This window comes from Corvus cornix, chromosome 1A (assembly GCF_000738735.6).
Source record: "Corvus cornix cornix isolate S_Up_H32 chromosome 1A, ASM73873v5, whole genome shotgun sequence".
Taxonomy (NCBI): domain Eukaryota; kingdom Metazoa; phylum Chordata; class Aves; order Passeriformes; family Corvidae; genus Corvus; species Corvus cornix.
Window position 1 is genome coordinate 61,434,738 of NC_047057.1, and position 24,783 is coordinate 61,459,520.

Genomic DNA, 24,783 nt, shown 5'->3' on the forward strand with positions numbered 1-24,783 from the left:
CTTTTTTGCACATTTCTGTTTGGTTTTTGTTGTTGTTGTTCTTCTGACAAGGTAGCAGAAAAAAGAACTGGAAGATAAGTAAAGCAGTGTCATGTTACTGACATTTAGATTCCTTCTGAATTATGAGAAAGATCATAATCTGAAACAATTAGACTCCACTGTTAATTTAAAGTGATGTTTGTAGCCTCATCTACATCCCTATTGAATTCCTACCAGAAAATTCAGGCAGAAACAGGGATCTAAAGAAAAGGACATCTATTTGTATAAGGTGGTCTGGGAGAGATTACATTATAATTTTCCAGTGTAAGATCCTAATTCTGGAACAAACTCTTGTGTGTCTGCTCAGTGGATCCACAGACAAGAAACAACTAAAATCATTACCTGTATGCTATGGTTTAATCCATTAGAACTATTGTTTTAACATCAGTCCACTGTACTACTTCTGGATATTAAAATATCCAATTAAAAAACACAAGCTTGAGCTGTTGGTCCTTCAGCACCAATGAGGAACACTGACTTAGTTACCAGGTGAAGTTACTCCAATGCCTGCAATGGTTTAGCAGTGAAAGAGCAGCTCTTCAGGTTCTACTTCTGAAGCTTTTGAACTAAAACAGAATCTCTACCAGGTGGCAACAGGTCACTTTCTTAAAAAGAGTCACACCAGACAGGGTTTATTTGGCTTTGAATACTATTAAATGTTTGAAAGTCCAAACACATGTCTCATGGTTTGAAAATATTTCTGAAAGCCTGATTTTCAGCTTCTTCTATGAAACAAGTAAACATAACCATTTAAAATATAAGCTTCTAATAAAATCTGTGTGGTTGGGTTTTTTTTAAACTAGCCAATTATTTCATAAAGCAAATTTTTGTGACTTCAGTTTATCTCATGAATAAAAGAACATGATATGATTTTAAGGGTATTGGTTAAAATCAGGCAAATCTTGGAATCTTTATTATTCATTGTTGGCAGCCTGGTTCAATTTGAACTAAGATCCAAACCAGTTTTATAGTAACTGAGATGCAAAGCAGAACATAATTACATAGGTCTTTGAGACTAGAAGGGATGCATCTGAGGATCATGCTGTAATCTATGTCTTAACTAGATCATTCTCTATAATCTTTGATAAATCATGAGGACAGGTACAAAGACTGGAAAAGGTGAACACCAATGAAGGCAAAAGGAGGGAGATCTAGCACCAAGGTGCTTTCTTTAGAGATATAGAGAAGTCATTCTCTGATCTTTTCTGTTACCCATCACAGCAGTCTGAAGTCAACAGGATCCAGAAAACTCTATTTTTTTCCAGGCTCCTGATCATGACACAATGAATGGAAAGAGTGGATAACAACTGTAAATGTAAGAGCTGCTCTCAAGAATGTATGCAAAACATGCAAAGAAGTCTTAACAGAAGAGAAAAACCCAGCTGTAGTGAAAATAAGAGAACTATATAACCTAAGTGAAAATGGGAAAGGGAAGCCACTGAAGTCATCACCTACATTCAAGGCAGCCTTGCAGCATCTGACTCTTAGGAAAAGCATGAGAGGGACACTGAATGGCACCTTCTTGCTCAGAAGAAGTTGTTGGACTAAATTAAATGACTGTGTTCTGCAGGGCTTATGATTGCCATTTCCTCTGAAGCAGAGGAAGGCTGGACTGACCTCCTGTCTTAAGGCCTTGTGCAGAGGAAAAGGATTTTTTGCAGCAATAGGTAGGCTGTGGATAAAAGACATAGCAGTCCCCCAAAATAAAGAGTATTCTCTAAGTTTGCCAGATTTCTGTAAACTGTTTAGGTTGACATGGTAAGCAGTAAGTACAGCGGAAAGGAAGACTTGGAAGTGGAAAAATGCTTTTTTCCACTACCAAGTTCCTATGTTTGCCCAACTGAGAGCACTGACTAAAAGGCAAGTTAAAGAAAACTAGCAATTCAAACTGCCTTTATTTGGAATTCATTTGCAGTAGGCTAGAGCTCATTGGGGTCAGCAGAAACAGGATGATTGGGCTTTGCTCTCAAAGTGTGTGCCATATTATTTTGAGCTTTTTCTGAGTCAACTTTTATGGTAGGCAATAACAGTTCTTGATGGAGTAGCCTGGAGCTCAGAATTTAGAGAAGCTATCACATCCTACCCAGTAAATCACAGTCCAAGCAAATTATGAGTAACTGTACTCAGATTGTAATCCTATCTACTTCTATACCTGGTCTGAATTTTGCACAAGATCTGAACACAGTATCTTATGCTCAGAATAACTGTCTTAAATTCAGGGGTCAGACACATGAACAAGTCAATCTTCATGCAACTAAAGCTAAATGTTGCAAGCAGGACAGCAGCTTTAGTGCACTTACAGTTTTAGCCAGTGCAATGAGGAAGTATATGGATTAACTGGACCATTTTTTCCTAAAGAAGTGCCTCTGAAGTAATAATTCCTGACAACTGGAGTGGCAAAAAGGTCAAACTACTCTCAATCTCTGTTTCTCAGCAGATGTGCTGTAACTAAAGCTGTTGTAAACTGCTACTGTCTCTGAATCAAGAGATAACCTGTTTACCTATGCTAAGCACATAAAAATGAGGTTTTTTCTCTGTATTTAATTCACAGTGAAACACCAACTTTGAACAACTGAGAAAAGATTAAGGACATCTGTTAAAGAAAGCCAAATATATGGCTTTGAGAATTTTGAGCAGGTCTAATCTAAAACTATTAATTGCCATTGTCTATTATGATTCCTTGCATCACTGTAGTGTTTTGGGGCCCTCATAAGGACCAACACCAGGACTCCATTGCGCCAAATATGTTGCAGTTATGAAAAAGTGATGATGGTAAGGTATTAGAGCAGTTCTATGGCAGGGCAAGATCCTGCTCAGCTGAGTGGTACTGGCTTCCTCCCCTTAAAAAATGTTGAATACATTCAGTTTAATACACATAGTGTCTGAAATCAAATTAGTCCTTAATTTGGACCTCCTCTCCTCTCACACCTGAAAAAGCACTTTGCTCCATCTGGCTCAAAGGCTGCCCGTGCAGACATCTCATCTGTTTTCTTCATGTTGGTGCCACAGCACAATCTCCACCAAAGAGAGCTCTTTCTGAATTCCAGATACACTGGACGGTGTTTTTTTCTCTTCCTTTTAACTTTTATCCAGAGAATCCAGAAATAATTTTAACTACTACTGGTAGGTGAAGTGCATGACCATGCCTAAGAACAAGGACTACCTAACCAAATAAATAAAATACACTGAAGATCCCCCGCAAATTCTGATCAAAAATGCACAAATCCTGAAAGCCTGAAACTTGGAAGAGATTCAAACTTAACCCAGGAAAGGCCATTAAAAAAAAAAAATTTAATTCTATGTATTATAAAATGAGCTTGCCTTTACATAAGAGGGAATATGTGGTATGAGTAAGAAAGCCATGAGACAGAGAACAGATGATAAGACTGCTGTTACCATCCATAAAAAGAATTTTACTGCAAGTACATGAGGTACACATGCTATGTGGCAGGAGATCAGGGTACAGGGAGTGACCCAAAGGACAACAGGCACAAGAAGAAACTGAACACACAAAATATTTCAATTTTCAGTTAAGGGAGAACTATGCCATTATCATGCAAATTATGCTCTGTGATGCTGAAAAGAATAGAGAAAGAGCATTCACAAGAGTATAATGAAAGAAACAAATAGCTGTGAACAGATGAAGGAGGAACTGAAAGAGCTTCATACTCAGGCACTGAAAAAGGTGAGACAGAAAGGGTAACTTGCAGGATGTGGAATTCTTCACTTCGTTATGCTTGTCTCCTCATTTCCTTGCAATTTCATGATTGGTAGAATTTTATTTGCATGAAAATAGGATGAGAATTCTGCCCTGCCACATAGGGAATGTGTGAAGAAACAACTAGGTGAATCTTACACTGAATCATGAACCCTGCAGCTCTCAGTTCAGAAAAGCTCGATTCCTCTTCAGGGAACACTACATATTTAGGGAATGTCACTTGATAGATTGGATCAGGTGTTTTATGAGCATCCTATGAGTCCAGTCTGGCTCTTAAAATTAACACTTGTAGCTGTGGTGCTCTCTCTAGGTAGAGAAGCTGCATTTAAGAAAAACTGAAATTCTCTGAACATCGCGAAAGAGCATTATCTCCTGACCTTGGATAAATCCTTTCATTTAAAATGGGAAAGCAAAACAATGGAAGGTATTACCAGGAATTCTGGATAAGGTCAGAGTCTTTATCGTCAGCAAAGAAATGAAGACAAGGGATTTTTACAGGAAATAGCACACCATTCACAAACTCAATGAGTAAAAGTGACGGTAACTCAAGATGAAAAGATCTGCCCTTGGGAGACAGAGAATGCATGAGTGACCTCAGGGATTCCTTCCCCCTGCTTGCTATGATTTCATACAGCAAAGTAGAACTGACAGAAAGAGTTAAAGTGAGGTCTTGGCTTCACAGTCAGTAACTGAATTATAGAACCTCCTAGCAATATGCCTGCTAATGAAATGTTTGCAATTCTTTATTGATTAAAGCACAAAAGGATTATGATGCATACAGAGCTGCACACTTGGTTTTCTGACAGTGAGCATTTCTAAATCGGTAAAAGCCATTCAGAAAAATAAAGACATATTTTAAGTAATTGGGAAGAGTCCTAGGAGGCAGTACAACAAAGCTAGGTACTGAAGTACATACTGGAAAGGTGCTCTTGACTTAAAGTGAGCCTTGGTAGGATAGAAGTTAACTGCTTCAGAACAGCACTTGAAAACAAACACTAGCTTGTCCACCACCCTGCTCTCTGAGACAAAAACCTGGGAGTAGTATCACCTGGAAACCCTTATTCTATTTTGAAAGAAGACAAAAATAAAGTCTGCAGAATCCATGTTTAATTCACGTTGGAATATAAGACTTTTGGAAATTGTCAAACCAGAGCTCTTACACTCTTTACTCCAGTGTTTGGTAATTAAGGCATTAAATTGCATGTTAGAAACCCAGGTCACATATTCTATGCTTTTATGTTTACTGAAACTGAAAAATTCCTAGCCCTTTTTAGGCTACTGATTACCAATAGTGGCTCCAGGGGTGGAACATATACATGAGGCAATAATGAGTTAGGCTGACTTTACAGACCAACGTTTTCCTTGAACACAGGTGGCAATGCACTGTGCAAGGGTCTTTAGTATCATTTCCTCACATTTTAAATGAATATTCTAACAAGTACATTCTGTCTGTGTACATTCTGTCTCCCTGTTTCTGAAGATCATTCCAGGAAAAAGCACTGTGAAAACCAATTCCCCCACAAAACCTACTTTCAAGAAAAAAGGCTTTTGAGAGAAAACTCTCATCAGATGAAAGGATTTTTTTAGGTTACGAATGCATGGCTTCAGTAAGTTCTACTGTTCTACAGCTCCTTTTCCTGAGCTGCAAAAAAACTAAATATGGCTCTACCAGAGAGTCCTGAAATCCAGAAAATGGTGGATTTCCATATGACCTACACTATCACTGTGTGGTTTTTACAGCATTTCAAGACAGATGTTTGATTTTGGGTAAGTTATTCACACTGAGTCACCAGAGGAGAGATCTTTGGATGCTGAAAGAACATAGAAGGGAAGTTTCCATATTGATATGATGTCATTTTAAACCTAGTAGGAGAAGATAAATTTAACTATGAGACTCTGGTAATCATAGTTAACTTTGTGGATTCTGTTCTCCTGTAATCAAGAAAAAGTTGTGTGTCTCTACCAAAGAGAAAACAGTGATTCAAAGAGTCCTATGTGTCATACAGAGAGGTGGAAGTAAAAAGAAGCACACTAGCGAAATTAGAAGTTTTTAATCTGCTGTTTATGTGCATGTTCATACAGAGCATAGATCCTTGCAAGTTAAGACCTGAGATTTTTTTAGCCTTCTCAGCTCTTGAATCCCAAGGATTTCCAGGTGGACTAAGAAAAAGACAGGGAGAAGGTTGCTGACCAGGCGAATGTGCATGTGGACATAACATCATTATCAATACGAAGTTCACGCACTGGGTGTGTGCCCTCTGTAATCCCAATTTTATGCAAGATACCTGACAGAGGATCTTAATTAATTAGAAACAGGGAATGCAGAGTACTGCTCTGCTAAGAGCTGCATGATACCTGGAAGTCTCTGCAAGGGACAACTGCAGAAGCAAGGATGGGGCTGTCCTGTCTTGAACTCCTGGGGAGAATGTTCAGCTCACACCTGATGGTTCTTCCTCTGCTCATTACCAATCAGGTAACTAACACAATCTGTTACCTGCAGTGGGAATTCTGTGTGGGAGTAACTATAACTGGGTACCCTCCTGCCACTGAGGCAATCAGGTGAGAGGTGCTCCAGACAAGTCAGTCAAAGCACGCTTGATGTCCAGGATGAACAGGGGCAGCCTAATCCTTAGATAACTGGGGTTTAAGAAAAGATACCATGTGGCTGACTATTAAGCTCAGATGACTCAAGGCATATGAAGTTGAGTACCATTTTTGGTTCAAATGGGTAAATCCAAGCTCTAAATTTGTAAATCCCTCTGCCTTTTTTGATGTAACAGATACAAAAATGCTTGCCTTTGCTACAAATGCTGTAAGTCATGGCCATAAGCTCAAGTTGTGGGTTTTTTATTCATTATGATAGGAGCAGCTCACTAAAACCTATTGTAGGTACTGGGCTAAAGATATGAAACCAAAACAGTTTTGGGCAGGACAGGATAAACAGAGTTACCTTGGGTGATGTTTCCAGGTACCTTCAGGAGGCACAAGATTGGAGGAAAGAGCTGACCAGCACACAGAGAAGAGAGTACTGGCATGTCATTAAAGTGGCCAAAGTAGGACTTGCACTTGTGATCTATTAGTCTGAACTGGCTTTGGCTGTTTACTGCAATGTTTGGGATCCTTGGAGTTGAACTGATGGGGAAGTACAACTTCCACAGCAAACAAAGAGATGATTCTCCCCCATGTAACATGCAGGGAGGATATTCTCTGTCATAAGCTAATCTGTGGCAGAAATCCCAAATTGCAGTTTCCACAGCTCACACCTCTAGTTATTGCTGTGTAGAGGGAATGGTCTTAGCTCCCTGCACACTCATTTCTCCAGGCAGGTAGCAGGGTGCTCATTACAAACAGCTGGAAAGCTACTGATAAGGTAATGGAAGAGGAGACATCTGCAGAAGTCAAATGATTCTTGCCACAAAAAGGGAAAATACAGAACTAGTGAAAATACTTCCTTATTTGCTGGTTATATGCCAGACCACAGAACAATTCCTAGGAAACCAGGGATGAAATGTAATACAGGTGCCCATATATCCCAGCCCGGCAAAGCTGGTGCTTATTGGTGTGATTTTCCAAATGGCACCACAGAAGCAATCTAGGCAGAGGTAAACTTGAGCAGTAACAAAGACCAGCACAGTTCCAATGCACTTTGCAGCTTTTACCAGCATTTCAGCTGACAGTAAAATACTTTGGAAGGTTCTTAGGAAACAGCTTCCAGGGAAGAGAATTGCATCACTCTCTGATGAGGATTGTAAATAACCTTTCTGATGACCCAAGAAGTCGGTGTCCAATGGCAAAATCCTCAGCTGCCCTGACACAAAGTTAGTTGAACATGTCTCATGAAGGAGTGAATTTCTGTGCAGAGTTTGGATTTCTGAACACACCTGTAGCAATGGTATTACTCGCACCATTTTGCTTCCCTTAAGCATGCAAGGGAAATGACTGCACTTCCTCAGCTTCAGGATGGGCTCACTGTCCTGTTGCTCTTTGCTATACTCAAAAGTACTTTGTACACCCCTCTTCTTGTGACAAGAAGGGACCAATTTTTTTTCTTCTAAGGCCGGAGCAAGAACATTTTATGGCCAAAGTGAGTTCTTACAACAGTGATCTCTGGGAAGAATGGAAAAGGGATTGAAGATGAGGAAGATAGTGCTGGCAGTTGTTTTGAAGTCATGTCATGTCAAGCCCAAATGAGCCTGATCCATTGACTGCTAAAGTGTAGAGCAAGGAAAATGAAACTTAGTGACAAATGGGTCAGGTCTGCCTCTTCAAGAAGAGCTGACCAGAGGACAGGATCTAACAAACAGCCTGCACAGAACATCATGGTTTGTGTTGCTGAAACACTTTACAGATTCATGCAGTCTAATAAGGCCTGTGATGATGGCAATGCAGCAAGTGACTTCATAAGACAATATAAAAAAGAACTTCATTAAATTACTTGGTTCAAAGAGTTGATGTAAAGAGCAGCCAAAGAGCAAAGCAGTATCTCTGACTAGGAGATGAGGACTCCTTGAGTCTAAATTCCAGACAGTTTTACAGTTCTGGTTCCTCAAAGAGGAGGTTTCCAGCTGTCTGTCACCTCTCTGTAAGCACTTGACTTATTTGTAATGAGGGAGCCCGATGACATAGCTGATGCTATGAATTCTATTTCTGTGTCCAGAATATCAAGTTCTAAAAGAAAGTTTCTTAAAGAAAAGTTTTGAAAAGAAACTTCTAAAGTTTCTAAACAGTTTCTAAAAGAAAGCTTCAGGATATCAACAGACAATTGCTCTATAAAAACCTTGTAGCATTTTCGAGTGAAAGACAGTGGCCAAGGAGAATGTTAGGCCCACAAGACTTGATAATTTACAGTTTATTTAATGATAAAGTTCTAGACTGCTGGATGATTTATTTTTACAGCTGTAGACTGTGACGGGGCTGTTTGACTTATGAATTCTATCCAGGGCTGTAGCAGCAAAAAGAGATATGGAAACATGAATAAAAGCAACTTCCATTGCTGAAGATGCAACACTGGACAAAATATTTTGAAGATAAGTGTATTAGTAGGGTTAAGTGGAAATTTGGTGCTTCTAAATTTGTGTGCCCATACTAGAATGGCTCTCATACAGGTAGGCAGGGCATACAAACCGTGATTCACACTCATTCTGGATTTAGACTGAAAAATATGTGAAATTCACTAGTCCACTCCTCTAACCAGGTAGGGCAGTCTCATACTATGATGCTGTGAGAGAAGAAACAAATGGGTTCCCAAGGAAAAGAAGGTAAAGGAAAATGGAGAAGGTCTCTGTGATGCTCCTAAGAAACACAAAATATTTTCAGAAAAAATTCTGTTATACCACACAAACCAGGGATTTGAACATAATTTTAAGAGCTGAAGGCTGTGCTCAACTAACTGCAAGATGAACCATACCAGATGCTTAAGAAGACCTGAAGACATTGACTGTGCCCTTGTGGTTTGTAGCAAATGCAAGGTGTTCTGCAACAAGGGGAATGAAAATGTCCCTTACAGACGATGGTACAGCTCAGGTTCTGGAGCTGTGCACTTCTGCAGGATGAATGTCCTTCCTCATCTACAGGATGCTCGTGGCTCAAGGTCCAGTTTGAAGCAGCCACCATGGAACCAAGGCAGGACCTCTCCAGGAGCCCCCCTGGAGTACAACTAAAGCTGCACTGCTGCCACTCCATGATGGCAATGGCCAAGGGGAAGTGAAGAAGAGGGGAAATGAGCTGTATGAACATTCACTGACTAGACAACAGCCATTCAGTGCCATCTCTGTAATGAGAGCACTCTTTACTCTGCATCCAAGTGCTTTTCTCTGATCCAGGGAAATAAGTGACAGCTGGAAGCCCTCAGGGTCTGTCCAAACATGAAAAAGTTAGATGAAAATTCCTAGGCATTGTTGGACAGTTCTAAAGGGAAGTTTCTTGTGGGTCATCAGAGAAGACCAGTTTCTCATCTGCCTTACAAGATCTAGATAAAAATACTTCTAACAGGAAAGAATAATGTGTATTTTTCTACTTTTCTCTGTTTAAGATTTAGCCACAAGTCACAGGACCACAGCATGACTTGGACACAGGCCCCTGTAAAAGCCAGTCTGAAACACAGAGGTGGCCAGTCTTGCTGTAGCAAAAATACTGCTATAGGCAAACTTGTCTAACAGCAACACTGTTCTAAAGCAATCTTGTCAAGCTTTTCTGAGCCTTGGCTGATCTTAAGGGTTATGCAGATCATAGTAATTTTGATAGCGTGCAGAAAATGACAGGGGACTACAAATTATCATCTCAGGACTTGCAACTGAAAGCACCTTTCATCAGATTACTAAAATTACATAAAGTTGTCTACTTCTCGTACTCTCCCAAGACTGCCTGCAGGAGGGTCAAAAATCACAGTCCATTTAGAAAAGCTGGGAAAAAAGTTTCCTGAGGAGCCTTCCAGTACTTCCTAAAACAGCTGTTTAGAAAGCATCTGAAGACATATGGAATTTCATGGAAATGCCACTACACTTTGGAAATGAGTAAGACTCCATTAAAAAAATAAATTCTGACTATCAGCAATCAGTAGAAACAAACAAGTCAAAAAGTCCCCAAATATTATGCCACCCACTCAGATCTCACTCACTAATTAAATTTCTTTTCCTCCTTAGTTAATGTTTTTCTAAGGAATCAGTGGTTTAAACATAGCATGTCCAGAAACTCTCAGCTCTCAGCTGATACCTGCTAATACAGGAGGTACTGAAGAGTTAAACAATGTATTTTGCAAACTGGATTTTAAACTATCTCCCTGAGTCTATTTCTACTGTCTGTGTTCAGCTTGGAACTTGAAGACCTGGTGTAATTAAGAAGACGGCTACTAATCTTTTTATGGCTAAACTTTTAATGCTATTTGCCTGGACTCTTGGAAGCAGTGCGAGCTTATTTTCAGGTTGGATATTTATCTTTTTCAGAGGGTGAGGCATCAACACAGTGCACTATGTTGCTCAGTACCTCTAGAGAGAACTGCACATACTATTTGTGGCTGGGCAAACTCAACACTGAGACCCAGAGGGTTGCATGTTTCAGTGGCCTAGAGGTTTTTGGGCACATTTATTTTCCTGACTTCTTGTGAGACTATGGGTCTTATTGAAATTATAGCTAAAAGTGTTAAAAGCACATTGACAAAGCAAGATGAGCTGCCTCATAGCTTTTGTTAGGTTAAATGACTTGAAACAGTGTATCATTAAAAAAAAAAACTATATGGGTCACTTGCTAGGTCTGCAAACTAATTGGAAATTTATAGTCATGGATAATCTAAAAATAAAGTGCCATATGCCCAGCTTTTCACATGAAGGAAGATATTTTACCTCAATCTTGTCATCCAATACCACTACAGAGTTATAACACTGTGCCATTTCCTACACAGAGTGGTTGTATGCTGGCCTGTGGGCAAGTGGATGGTTTGTCATGGATGACAAGACACAAATGATATGGAAAATTTATAAATATTGCCACCTACTGCAACTGTTAGCCCAGCAATCAACTAAATATTCACAGTAAGGCTTCTGGTCTCCTAGAGGTGGTCACTCCAGATAGCTGTGGATGCTTACAGGCAGAGCTGAGCTTGCCAATGGCTAGCAGGACAGTCTGCAAAGGACTCAGTGGTTTTAAGAAAAGAAATAGGAACCCTGAGGGAAGAGAGCAGAATCTTGCCCTGCCAGAATGTTTTCTGTGGTGATGAAGCCCTGTCTTGTAAGGGGATCCATTGGGTACATCTCACCAATGGTCACTATGTTTAAAACCTAGTGGAAATAATTTTATGTGGCGAGTAGAGCCTCAGAGTGGAAAATACAGAGGAATAAACCACCTGACAATCTCCAAGCATCATTCAGCAGTCTGTAGCTACTCCGTGGTCTTTGTCCCAGGCAAAGTCTGGCAGAAGCCCAGCCACTCGACCCCTTCTATTCCCAAAAGGCCCTTCTCACTAACAGCCGGAAATGCACCGTGAAGGAGACAAGCACAAGGATGTGCAATGGGTTAACTGAGAGCACAAGCTAAAGAATTATCTTCACTGTTCAGTGCACTTGCTACTCTCTTCCACTCTCAAGCTCCAAAGACATAGAGAAACAAGCCATGCCTCAATCTTGCAAGAAGAATGTACAGAAGCTCACTAGTCACTAGGGAAAGATCTTTCAGTGGTTACTAAAATAGCTGCACAAAGGAAGTGAATGAATTTCCAGTCATAATATTTATATTTCGGTCAAAAGTACACGAAATTTTAATTAGGCAAATACACCTGTTCATTTAACACCACAGATGTAACAGAGCATTGGTTTATATCATCATCATCATCCACTTTTAAGTCAATAGGCAGGTCTGCAACAGGAGATTTTTCAGGAATTCTACAGCAACACATACACACAAACACACAAATCACATGTAAAAAGTAGCTTGCATAAGCTAAGTAAGGTTAATAGCAAAAGCTTCTTTCTATGCAGAGAAAATTGAACATTAAAGTTGCAGCATTAGGAAAAAAAAAGTTTAAAAACAAGGAATGAAGTTGTACAACAGATGAGAACTTAACAAAATTGGTGACCTTTCCACACAGATGAAGTCAGGGTAAAAAAAAACCAGGCCAAACCAAAACCAAAGGAGACCAAAACCAAATGAGACCAAAAGAGAACCTCCCCCCCACATACATACAGACAAAAGTGAGAGCACAACAAAGGAAGTGGAAGAAAAGTGTTACCCATAAGTAGCCGCCGTTTCACCCGCTTGTCCACATCAGCTACTGACGTGGCATTGTACTCAGAACTCTCAATTGCAGCCTCATCCTTCTCTAAAACACAAGTAAGGGACAAACATGGAGCAGTTGGTTAATCACAAGCCCAATTTTCCGCTGCCTAAGACAGTTTCTTGGCATGGCACAGCCAAAGCCAAGAAGCAAGGCATGAAAGCACTAAATCCCCGTTAGAGAGTTAATTCCCTTTGAGAACCCAGGAAAAAATTAAATGGGTGTTTAGGGAAAGGAGGAAGAAAGAGGGTGAGAAGGAAGAATGGTCAGCTAAGAAGTAATTAACCACACAGAGCCTGGATTTCTACTGGAGAACAAGACAGCTAACATGGGTGCCCCAGAGAGGTGTTAATGATGAAAATTAAAATTCAGGAAGGCTAGTTAAACAAACTACCAAAGACAAACTGTGATCCAGGCTAATGGGGGCACCAGGATCTGAAGGCGGCAGGCAGAAGACTGAGACAGACGGAGAGAGAGCGAGAAGAGTCCGGTGATGGATGGGCATGGATGAACCATAGCCTTGTACACATCGACACACTGAGAAACCAAACAACAGCATGCAGATTAAACAAAAACAACAACAAAAATAAACAAACAACAAACCAAACAAACACAAAAAAAGATCAATTTGGGCAGTGCTGGTTGCCTGCTTGTCTATGAAACACTACTAGCTAAACATTCAATGCTAGGAAAGATGTTGCAAGAACAGGGTTTAGTAATTTTATTAGCATGCAGTGAGCAGGATGATGTCATCAGAGGTCACTTTACAAGGTAGGCTCTGACATCCTACAAGTAAGAGTTTCATACAGCATAATGAGGACTTTGGTTATGCTTCATTAGAAATACACAGAAACAGTCACAAGTGTGGGAAGAGATGATCAGTAGGTGAAATAAAATTAAAGATTTCTGATACAGGAGAGCAGTGGAGAAGCAGCAGCTGGGTAAATAAAATGATCTGTAGAAAAAGGGAAATGCTCATCAGGAAAACAAAAAACAAAAATGCAAGTGGGGACTTTCACATGCAGCAAACGTAAAAAAAATAAAAGGTTAAGTCAAGCAAACAAAGACAAAATATGTTAGACAAAGGGTCAACAAGTATTTATCTGGCATTGCAGAAGTTTGCATTCTTGCAGTGATGCCTGGAATATATACACACCACTGAAGACAGCAAACACTGGAATCACTGAAGTGAGGAGGAGGAGGAGGCTGGCAGGTTTTGTTTGTGGCAACTCTACATGGTTGAGTGGTAACAAGAAGTTGTTTTGTTTTGTTTTGAACAAGTTCTAGATGGGATCAGGCTGCAATAGAGGCTTTTGTTTGAGTTTTTGTTTTTGTTTTTTTTTTTCTCTGTAAATAATTAATAAACGTCAGTTATCAGACAAGACAGGCAATCAGGAACCATCACCAGAAAGCAGGAATAAAAATGTAAAAAATAAATAAAAACATTAGAAGTATTCTAAGAGAAAGAACTATTTTAGAGGGAAGAAAATCAGCACAGGCAGTAATATGTGACTTACATCACAAGACCAAGGAATGTAACATGGAGTTGTACGTATTACATTACAAAAATGGAAAAAAAAAGTAAAAAAAAATAGATGCAATGTACACAGCTTTTAAAATAATTTTTTACATGCTGGACAAAATAAAACATCAATCCAAGGATATTAGTGAACAATAATAAATAGAAGATCAATTATCCATTCAATAAAACCTGCTCTCAAGGCTCTCACTCTTGCAAGTTCTCCACATCTGGAACTGCCACAGGACAGGGATTGTAGGATGGAGCCCTCTGCGTTATCAGAGGCACTCGCTGAGAGATGCCCTGCACTCAGACACACCTTGTGCAGACAAAAAGGCAGAGCCCAGCTCTGAGCTCCATTCAGCTTTACCTCTGCCAGCAAAAACCTCGCCCTACCCCACAATTTGTGCAATTAAACCCCTCAGAAGTGAGCAAGGCTCTGGGCAGCCACGGAGCTTAATGCCATGGATCTGACCAAGACAGACTGGCTAAAGGTAGCTGACAGATTTCCATGGGTTTCAAATGCTCTGTCTTGCAGTATAGGAGAGAAAATATGATAAATATGTGTCTGTGTTTCTTTAACCTCAGGAAATGACTAAGAATTTGTAAGGACTTGAAATTAAACAAACAAAAAAAGTCAACATGTCCGCAATGCCAATGAAAACCATTATGGATTTCAGGTTCTGATCTGTGAGTAAGAATTTTCAAATGTTAACTTGCACTATGCAAAAATGCACTTTTAATTTTTTTTTTTTTAAGTGGAGTGGAAAGAAATGGTGTTAAGCAAGTAATATATTTTATAGTCATACATGCTTGCAAAGCATCTGCCAAGACGCTCCATGTCTTGACTGGCTTTTTCCTACTGATATTCTGAATGAAAGCTTAGTCACTACAAGCATTGTAGTTTTCAGAATCATGAAACATACAACAGGGAAGACAGCACGTAATGATGACTCCTTTTCCCTGGTAACAGCTCAGAAAAGAAGATCATTTTCCTAACCTTGCTCACACAAGGAAGTCTTGACTAACGAAAGTGAACTGAAGAGCTGAACTTTCATTCAAAATGATGAATGTTCTACACCTTTATACTTCAAAAACGAATAGTTATGAACAGAAACAAAAGTTACAAGTGAGTAACAAAGGGATACTTCATTAACAAACATTTTGACAGACCACGCACAAACGCTTCTCTGTGTCCTGGCTGAGCTCGGCTGCAGCAGCCGGGAGCTGCTGGAACACCCCTCTGCAGCACTGGCAGTGCTGAACCCCAGCGGGACAGCGACACGCATGCCCCACAGACACACACACACGCACACAAATGGCACAGAGATTCTGAGCAGTACGAGATCAAATGTGCTGCAGAGAAGTACTCACCAATGCAGGTTCGGCCATCTGAGTGCAGGGCATACTTCTGATGACAACCGCACACAGGACCGGTATCTGTGTCATCACAGGTGTGTTGGCAGCCTCCATTCCCATAGTTACAGGTTACTAGTTAAGCCCCAAATGAATGTGTATATATGTATATATAAATAAAATGACAATGAAACCAATTAGTCTTGAGAGCCTTTCAGAACACAGAAGAGCAGTAACACACCGAGACATACGGCAACATAACATTTGTGCTTGCAATTATTTCTATTTCTTCCTTCTGCCCCCTTCCCTTATGCCCATCTCATGCCCTAGCCTCAATCCACACAGCGAAGAAAAAAGAGAAAGAAAAAGAAAAGCATTTTCCCCAGTCTATTTGTATTAAAAACTTTAGTGTGACTCTTAGCCAATTCTTTGTCTTCCTAAAAGCTACATGCTTCATATCCGTGAAGAAATTAACAGTCTACCAATACACATGTATACTTTCAGATCTATAGACAGCATCTCTCTTTTGCTTCCCCTTCATTCTCTAAGTAGAGACCAAGCAGCAAGAACAGAGCCATAGAAGTCTTGAAATCTACTATATCAAGTACTGGCCCCCCTAAAGCAACAAGTTTAAAAATAAAACAGGAAATGGTTGGGTTTTTTTTTCTTCTCTGCAACAAAAAAATACACAGTTTTTATGTCTCTGCCATGTGCTGGCCTCAGCCAGGAAGGAAGCATTGGAGATGCCACTTTCACTTCCAAGCAACAGTGCAGAACAGCTTTTAGCAATTCAAATGTCCTCTGGGGAAAAAGTACTAAACATACATTAAAGCAAACATTTTTCATGAGAGTAGGCAGAGTTTTGAAGGTTACACAAATTAATAGATCAGATTCAATTAATTTCCTTTGTCACATGATGGATTTAATTTCTGCCAGCTAAGACAAACCAGTTTTTAAATATTAACCTGGCTAGCACCATTAATAAAGCCTCTCACTTGCCCCTGTTTCATTTCATCCTATGCAGCTGCACACCTTGATGCTGAATAACACAGTTCTGATCTGACTGATTTCTGAATTCAATTTACTGTCTTTATTTGGACTAGGTTCTTTATTGGTAAATATACACTGGCAGATATGGGGGAAATCCAATATGCCATTATTTAGTTATATACTCATAATTTCAGAGGACTTAAATATTTTGAAATGGTATGGTAATTTAAATGGAGACTACACTCATTTAAATACTGATTCCTAGTAATCAGAAGGAAGTTCCTCACACTGGTCTTAGCAGAATTTTCTTTCTAGATAAGAGTTTATAAAAGAGGCAGGGTAGCAAGTTGCAATATAGAGTAAAACCAAGATACTGGTTAACAGGATTTGAAAATCACATATCTAACTCAAATCTGAGGTTGTATCTGATGCAAGAGGGCTAAGATCATGTATTTTCCCTCTGAACTCAGTGACCCTGCTTTAATTCTAGCTTCTGAAAATGGAGTAGACCAGAATTTTCCATCACAGTAGCTAGAAATGAAATACCCCACCTCTGGTGTGAGTGCTGAGCAGCCATGTCACTCCCAGTAATCACTGAAGTATTTAGCTTAAAATGGAACAGTTCTAAAAAAAGCAACTGAGGGAGACCCACCACAGCATACCCAACAGAATTCCCATTAAAACCTCCTGCCAGCGTGGGAACCACAAGTTTACAACTTTAGGCCCTGAATTCTGGCAAAGATCACAATAGGAGTTGTCCACCTCTCAAGCGAGTGCAGACCTGTGGCCACTACAGGTGCAAGCATCCTTGATCCTTCCCACTGTACACTTGGAATAAAAGCCCTTGTGCTGTTCAGGGCTGGAAAGGGAACAGCCTTGGTGTCTAGGGGCCAGAACAATCTCTGAGAAGAGAGACTGCCAGGATTCCCACCTCACTTTCCAGGAATATTGCTGTTCTATCCAACTGGAAAGAACGGCAATGAGAAAGATGGGGAGACCTGCCTGATTCATGTCCCCTTTTTGGAGCTTGACAGTGCACTAGACTGGAAAATGGAAATTGTCGGTCCAACCAGCCAGAGGAGGGAACATACCCTAAATCATAAGAATCCTAAACTTCCAAGGAATTACATTACAAAGCCCCCTAAGCAACAGCCAAACTCAGGCATTCTTTCTCCTTCTCCACTTTTATAGCTTTACTAATAATTTATTTTTGTGAAAAACTACCTGGAGCAAATAATTCTGCTTTGCATCAAATGGAAACATTTCTTTCCCTTCAATACACAGTACCATTTTGGCTTTTATTTTTGATGCAAAACGAACAAAATTTTATGTCAATTCTCTATTCTTAAAGCTCCCACCTTTCCAATGAAGACATGCTTATTACTTGACCCCATATGCCTCCAGGACTATGTGGAGTTTCTATCCTCCTTGGACTGCAGTGCCATCACAAATTAACTTCAAGGTGTTGTTTATGCCAGATGTTTAAACACATTTCTAGCCAACAGTATTTTTATTGAGGATTTTAAAGTGCAATCAGCAACAAAGTGTGTATTTAAAAATTGTGACGGCAGTGGTTATTTTTGGCATTCCTTGCTGAAAGCCTCTGCTGGCAGAGATGAAAATATCTTAACATGCTTGCTCTGACCCACGTAATATGAGGAACTTTTCCTTACTATATTTGTCTATGAAAAAATCTCACTAGACTGATGGCATTTATAGCAAACCCTGCAGAATCACACACTTTTACAGTTTCCCTGCATATTAAAGTTACTGGTTCCCATTCTACCCAGTCCATGAATGCACATGTAGGTCAGTTCCTTTTCCTGTCTCCTAGAAACATTAGTAAATCATGTTTTTGAAGGATTTGAATTTCTGTCTAGACTACAATTTATCTATTTATTTTAAGTAACTTGAGTCAACATTCTGAAGCTTGACAGCTCTACAGGTGAAATTGGTACAAAATCCAGTTGTAAAATATGTCATTTCTATTTTCTTCCAGCCCTCATTCTGTTGCAGTGACACAGTGGGAAGTTTCTCTTGCTTAGAGGAAGAAACCCATAATTATTTAAAAGCAAATGGACATCCAGATCTACTCCATTTTTGTCAGAAAGAATTAAAGCAATATGAATGAGAATTCACAAAGTGTTCTTTTGAAACTATTTCTGATAAATTTAGACTCTGCAGCTATGCAAACAACTGTGTGCTCATTCAGAGTCTGTGACATTAAAGAGGCAAACAGGCAAAACAGTAAATTCCAACAGACACAGATCACCTTAAAATATCATAAATCGTGTTAAAATGAAAGGGATGGAAAATAGTAAGTTTGGTTTTTTTTTTTTTTTTAACCAAAGGAGAATATTCACATATCTGTTAGAACTCAGACAGACTTTATTCCCACATGGCAGATTTAAAACCAGAGTAACACCATCTTTTGACAGTGCTTCAGAATTTGTGTATGTCTTAAGTGCAGTTAAAATGCTGGGCTCTTTCCCTTGGTGGGAGAAATGTCCTGTACAACAGCAGAGAAGCCCTACAATGACACACACCCTCTGTGGGACATGTCCAGTGCTGGCAACCAAGTCACCAGTCTGTTCTCCCAACACTCCTCCAAGTGGATAAGGAGCTTTAGGGCTGACACTGGGGCTTCAAAGTGCCTTCAAACCAGATGAATTCTTTTCAGTGACTACAATGCTCAGGGTCCTAGGCTGGCCAGACATCTTTCAGGCCCTGGCATAATGGCATAATGGCATATGCCAGCTGGCATAACCTGTCCACCTGCCCACACTGGAACCAGCAGCATCTATTCAGTTTGACTGGGCTGAGCCAAACAGTCCTGAGACACAGCTTGGCATGTGGGCCAGTGCTTACACCCAGAGAAATATATGGAGTAGTCTAGAAATGGCATTTGGATGATTAAAAAATGAGAAACAACTGTCTGAAAGAGAAATGACATCTTAAGGAACAGGAAGGATTTTAATGTACATATTCCACTAAGTATTGATATTGATATTCCATACTATACTCCCCAGAAGACAGAAAATACCAGAATTCAGCCTCACTCTACAGCCTAAATCCTGTTTTGAGTGCTTCTCCAAAGTTCCACAGAACCCTTTTTCTGGTTCTTCCATCTTACATGCCCATGACAAGAAGTACTTGAAAACATATGGCCAACTATTTAATCTAGCGTTTATTACTTGGTAACTTAAAAAATTGGTCAAGACAACAGTGTCATGATCTTGTCCACATGTGGACTGAAATATATACTATGGCTCAGATGCCACAGAATTTGCCACAAGACAGATCTTTTGTGTTTTTGTAGGATGGACTTCTCAAATGAGCATACTGTCATTCCAGGTAACTTTAAAATTGCACTGTTTCTTAACTAAACTGGCCATTAAATACATAATTTACATAAATATATGGGCACTTCTCTGTGATAAAGTTGTGCATGCAACATTGCTGACATGATTTATGCTAGTATGGCTTTATGTTTTTAACATTCTGGGGATCTTTGTACTGATAGCAAATAGTTGCATGAGGACACAGTCAGCAGGAGCTGCAGAGCTGCCATTTGGCATAGGTAGGTTGGCATTTCATTGTACAAGTCCTAGATAGGATTTTTAGAATTACTTTGCACTAGCCTTCCTGCTCACTTGAATCATTATTATCCAAGGAGGCAGATAGAAAGAGCTGTAGGTAGGATTATCCAGCATTTTTCATTAAAAGATCCAGCTTTTACTTGTTTATAACTCTTTCAGGTTGCAACTTGCAGGTATGTGAATCTGCTTTAGATTTCCTCTTATTTTTAAGCTTCCAGCTAAGAAAGAGATGAACATAAGATCTCCTGGTTTGTTCATATTTGGGGAAAATATCTTCAGTTTATCAAAAACTTCTAATGCAATCGTGCCCAGGAGCAGGATCTTAGTATATATCATGGACGCAGATGTAGAAAGAAGAGGTAAATTCCCATGTTTATTTCAACATACTCTGGAGCCAAATTCACTGCTCTGAATTCTTCTTTCTGCTGCCAGCAAGTACCTGTGAAAATTACTGACAAAGCATAATCTTCTGGGCTTGTGTACACCAGAGGCTATTAAAGTAGTTTACAGGAGTAGCAGTAAACTCCCAGAAGCTGAAGTTTACTGATGCTTTGGATGTAAAGGATGCAGCTTATCTGAGGGAACACGTATGGATCCTTGTGATTCTGCTTGGTGTACTTCTAGACAGCCTCTTGAGGTCCCTTTCAATCTCCACACTTTAGTGTTTTCTTAGCATGTTGGGCAACTAGAAATTGCATACTTAAAATTTACACTAAGAAACCATTAAGGCTGCAATCTTAAGCACTCAAAAGCTACAAAATACCAGACTTGTACATAGTCCTATTGTGTTATGATAACTCTCCTCAATGACAAATACAGAAAACACTCCTGTCTCATTTAGTGCATAGTGAAGCTGGGGAAAGTCAGGGCTGTGGAAACAGCTGGGAATCTTTTCTCATCTGCTGCAGAGTGAGTAGCAAATCAGAAATGGACTGTCAAGAAAGAATAGTCTTGTTCAGAAAGTGAAAAGAGCCCTAAAGACTCTAACCTATTTCTGCCTTCGCTGTGGAATTCCTACTTAGAGCTTTTTGAATCTCTTCTATTACAGGTTACTGATATTATATTCCTTTCTCCATGGCATTTGCAACTACAGCTGGAGCCATCAGGAGTTTGGCTTGGATCATATTAACCTGCTGTAAATGCTTAGCTGGGTTCTGTGTAGTTCTTGTTAATCACCTATCACTACTAAATGACTCATATTAATATTTTTATATTAATTTCTCTTTTGTAAGATAGGCAAACCAGTACTTTTTGACTTGACAAGAACGTTTTGAAAATACATTACAAATGCCTACAAAGCACTTTGATAATACACTAATGAATATCAAGGGAAAATCCACAAGGAGATTAAAAATTTTATGTTCACAATAGAGCTTAAATACTGTGCAGCAGAAAAGGCATGACACTAAATTATGGAGAGGAAGCTACTGAACATAAGCCTGTTTAATGAGCACTGACCATCATGGACACTGAATGAAGCAAAAGTGACTGCCTTATCAGCATGTCATGGTAAATGATAAGATGGTATGTGCTTAGGATGTCATGACAATTGTGTGATGCATGCATAAAAAGCATGGAGCCTTCCTCCAAGTGTTTCTGCTTTCTGACTTATTTTAACATCTTCCTTTGAGGAAGACTTGCATCGTTACTAAAGGCCTTGGGCCAATACATTTGAAAATCTCTCTCAGCAGTCTGACTGAATTGCAAACTGGCTGATAAAAATTCACCTAGGTGTACTAAGAGGTGCTATGTTCTCTGTCACTTGTTCACATACAAAAACCAGAGCAGCAAGCTCTGACAAACCCTGAAAGGCATGGACTCCTGGAGGACCATGATAAACCAGCATAATTGAGAGGATACAGGGTTTTACAAGGGTGTATCAGACCCCACAGTCCCAATTATACAGGGCTACAGACCCAGTCCAGGCTGGCAAGTGGGAAGTGTCTCTTTTCCAGCTCTTCAACATAGCTGCAAAACTGAGTAGTTGCAAAACTGCAGCTCAGGATTTAAGCCAATTCCACTGAAATGGTTAGCTGTGAAGAAGTTTTTTTAAAAGTTGAGATTTGGTTTCAGAATTAGGCTTCCATAAATAGCCTGCTGTAATCTCACAATTATTGTCCCAGGCTATCTGGCTACACCTCTGTACTTCTTTGCATCTGGAAGGACTAGAAGTAATTATTTTAAATAAGACTCTGGATCATACTTGCAGAATGTGCTGTGGGTTTAGAGGTTGGGGTACTCCAAAGTAAGCTCTGCAGCCTTGGAAAACTCAGTGTCCCTACTTAGAGGTCTGACACCAAAAGTTCATTATAATTCCAACTACAATTTGAACACCAGAGGGCACAGAATAAACTGAAGTTTTTACTCTATTAAAAGGCATTTAGGAATAATGTTCCGGAAAAGGCTCTAATCCTCCTGCCACCATCTATGAAAAAGGATACTGAAACTCCCAAAGAATATAAGAATTTGAGGAAACAAATAATAACAACATAAGTAAACATCCTCCCACACTTCACCAATGTATCTGATGTTGCACTCCAATTAACAGCATGCAACATTCCCTTCTAATAAACACTGAGAATGAAAATTACCATAAAGGCATTTTTTTCTGTGCTTTTGCCTTTGGCCATGTGTAGCCTTTTAATAATGAGCAGAAATCAGGCTGTACATTACTCTGTGGCATTTCTTTATGACATTCAAAAGTGATTCTTTTGACTTTGTACTTGGGAGATAATATCATCTATGCGTGTTTACAGAGTGGAGATCTCAGGAAGAAAAAAACTGAAGTGCAAGAAAGACTGTCTCAAAAATATTGGCCCTATGCAAAGCAGCAAACATTTTATGTTGTTTGATTGCACTTTTTTTGTCTCTCTCAAAGCTACCAAGTAGGAATGCAAGCTACTGGACTCAGATCTAAGACTCACTGAAGCCATCAGAAAGACTCAGTTCTGAAGCTTTCAGATGACGATGCCGAGGTCAATTATTTGAACCTGTACAGAACAATTTCTAATTTTGTGGGCTAATGAGTATCTGTATCTTTAGCATCACAGCTTCAAGAATATACCACTCTGGGCTTTTCTCTGAAGAACAGTATATATAATGCAGCTGCACGTTTCCCAAGTGATAAATCTAGAGTGTGAGCAGTGTAATCAAGGCTAGAGCAATCATTCTGTCTTTTAAAAAAATTGGAACTCACACGCTTAATTTGATAGCTCTAGTGGGTTTCTCATTAAATTCACTAGTACACTTAGCAATGTACACACCTTTGTGGACCTTCAAAATATTGCAAGTCAGAATCCACTATGCTTTATTTGTATTGCTTTAAAAGGAAAGTCTGGATTAAACTGTTACTTCACTTTTCTGCATTCACAGGAAAGCAGAAAAGTTGTTATTGTTTTGATAACTGAGCCACTGCCAATGTTCTATTATTCAATCCCTCTTATCCATCCCCAAATGCATCTTCTACAGCAAAAAACCCCTCATTACTAAAATTACAAATCACCTTTGGCCAAAACAAAGTTAACTTCTTCTGGAACATAACAACAATGAAGAAAACAAGACATTTTGGGGCATTTGAAATTTAATCTTCATCTACCTACATTTGCAGTCCTTCTGGTTTTTGGCAAGTTCAAAGCCAGGTCTACATTCACAGGCAACCCCACCTTTGGGTGTCTCCCGGCAGATGTGTGCACACCCATGATCTTTGTTCATACAGTTCATACCCTCTGTGGAAAAGCAAAGAAAAATAGAAAATATTAGTATTGAAATAAAATTACAAAATAATTATGCATATCCAATCCTCCAATAATTTTATCTGTAACTTTTATTTTTCATCTGGACCGTGTTCCACAAGATGAAAAAACAGAGCTGAAAAGAGATACATAGTCAACAAAACCGTGTAATAAAAGACAAACATGCTCTGGGGCAAATACGAGCTTTGTGTGTCTCTGCTTCATGTAGAAACTTGGGATTTCTCTATTCTGTATCTATATTCTAATCTTTCATGAAAATATCATGGGTTTAAAGGATAGTCCAGGAACTCGTCTGTCCCACAGAGCTGAGTAAGTGATCTCACAGTTATTTTTTTCTTGTGTAAATTCAACGGCTGTTACTGTCTGGTGCATTTTTATTTCCCTGTTAATGTGCTTTATATTTTCTAACACGCAAAATCTGCCAAATAGTATAACTAAGCATTTTTGCTTGGATCTGTTCCTCTGCTATTTGTTTTACATCTCAATTCCCTGTCATCCACCATAAACACAGCACATCGCCAACAAACCTACTACCACTTTTCTCTTTGACTCTATTAAACAAAACACACCAGCTGTTCAACAAACATCCAAGTGCCATGGGTGGATTCCTGCTAATGTTTATGCCAAGGAAAAGTATCAACCAGCTCTCTTTTAATCATTGCAGAGACAATTTTAACTTTCTAAACCATGTCAGTGATTTAGATACTGAATGCACCTTATATTCTTAGAGCCTTTCATTACCGCGTTAATTCAAATCCCACATATTCACAGAAATCTTGAACTCACTTCTTATGGGTCAGCATCTAACATTCCTTGTGTGAACGAAGGCTAGCTAGATTTGCATTACAAAGCCTTCCCAGACTTCCCCTTGGATATCTGACCTGTAAAGGAGAGACAAATTCTCTCAGAGTACACTGGCAGAGAATGCACATTGTAACTCAGCTTGCTATGCTGAAAACTGCCTGTGTTGCCCAAACCACTGCTGTAAGCAACATCAGGGTGGACTCTGCAACTCATTTGGCACTTTGCAACGTGTCTACTCCCAC

At 39.5% G+C, this 24,783-nt stretch overlaps 1 protein-coding gene across 2 annotated transcripts in view; it reads right to left on the bottom strand.

The window, feature by feature from the left end:
• SCUBE1 (signal peptide, CUB domain and EGF like domain containing 1) overlaps nucleotides 1–24,783 on the bottom strand; it is a 194,676-nt gene that overhangs the window by 70,906 nt on the left and 98,987 nt on the right. Inside the window, exons 5-7 of one of the 2 annotated variants that reach the window (XM_039570895.1) lie at nucleotides 23,585–23,710; nucleotides 15,415–15,531; nucleotides 12,477–12,566 (exon numbers count right to left, since the gene is read on the bottom strand). In XM_039570895.1, the coding sequence (XP_039426829.1) occupies nucleotides 12,477–12,566; nucleotides 15,415–15,531; nucleotides 23,585–23,710 (333 nt within the window). The remainder of the gene's footprint in view (nucleotides 1–12,476; nucleotides 12,567–15,414; nucleotides 15,532–23,584; nucleotides 23,711–24,783) is intronic. The other variant, XM_039570896.1, reaches the window with a different exon arrangement.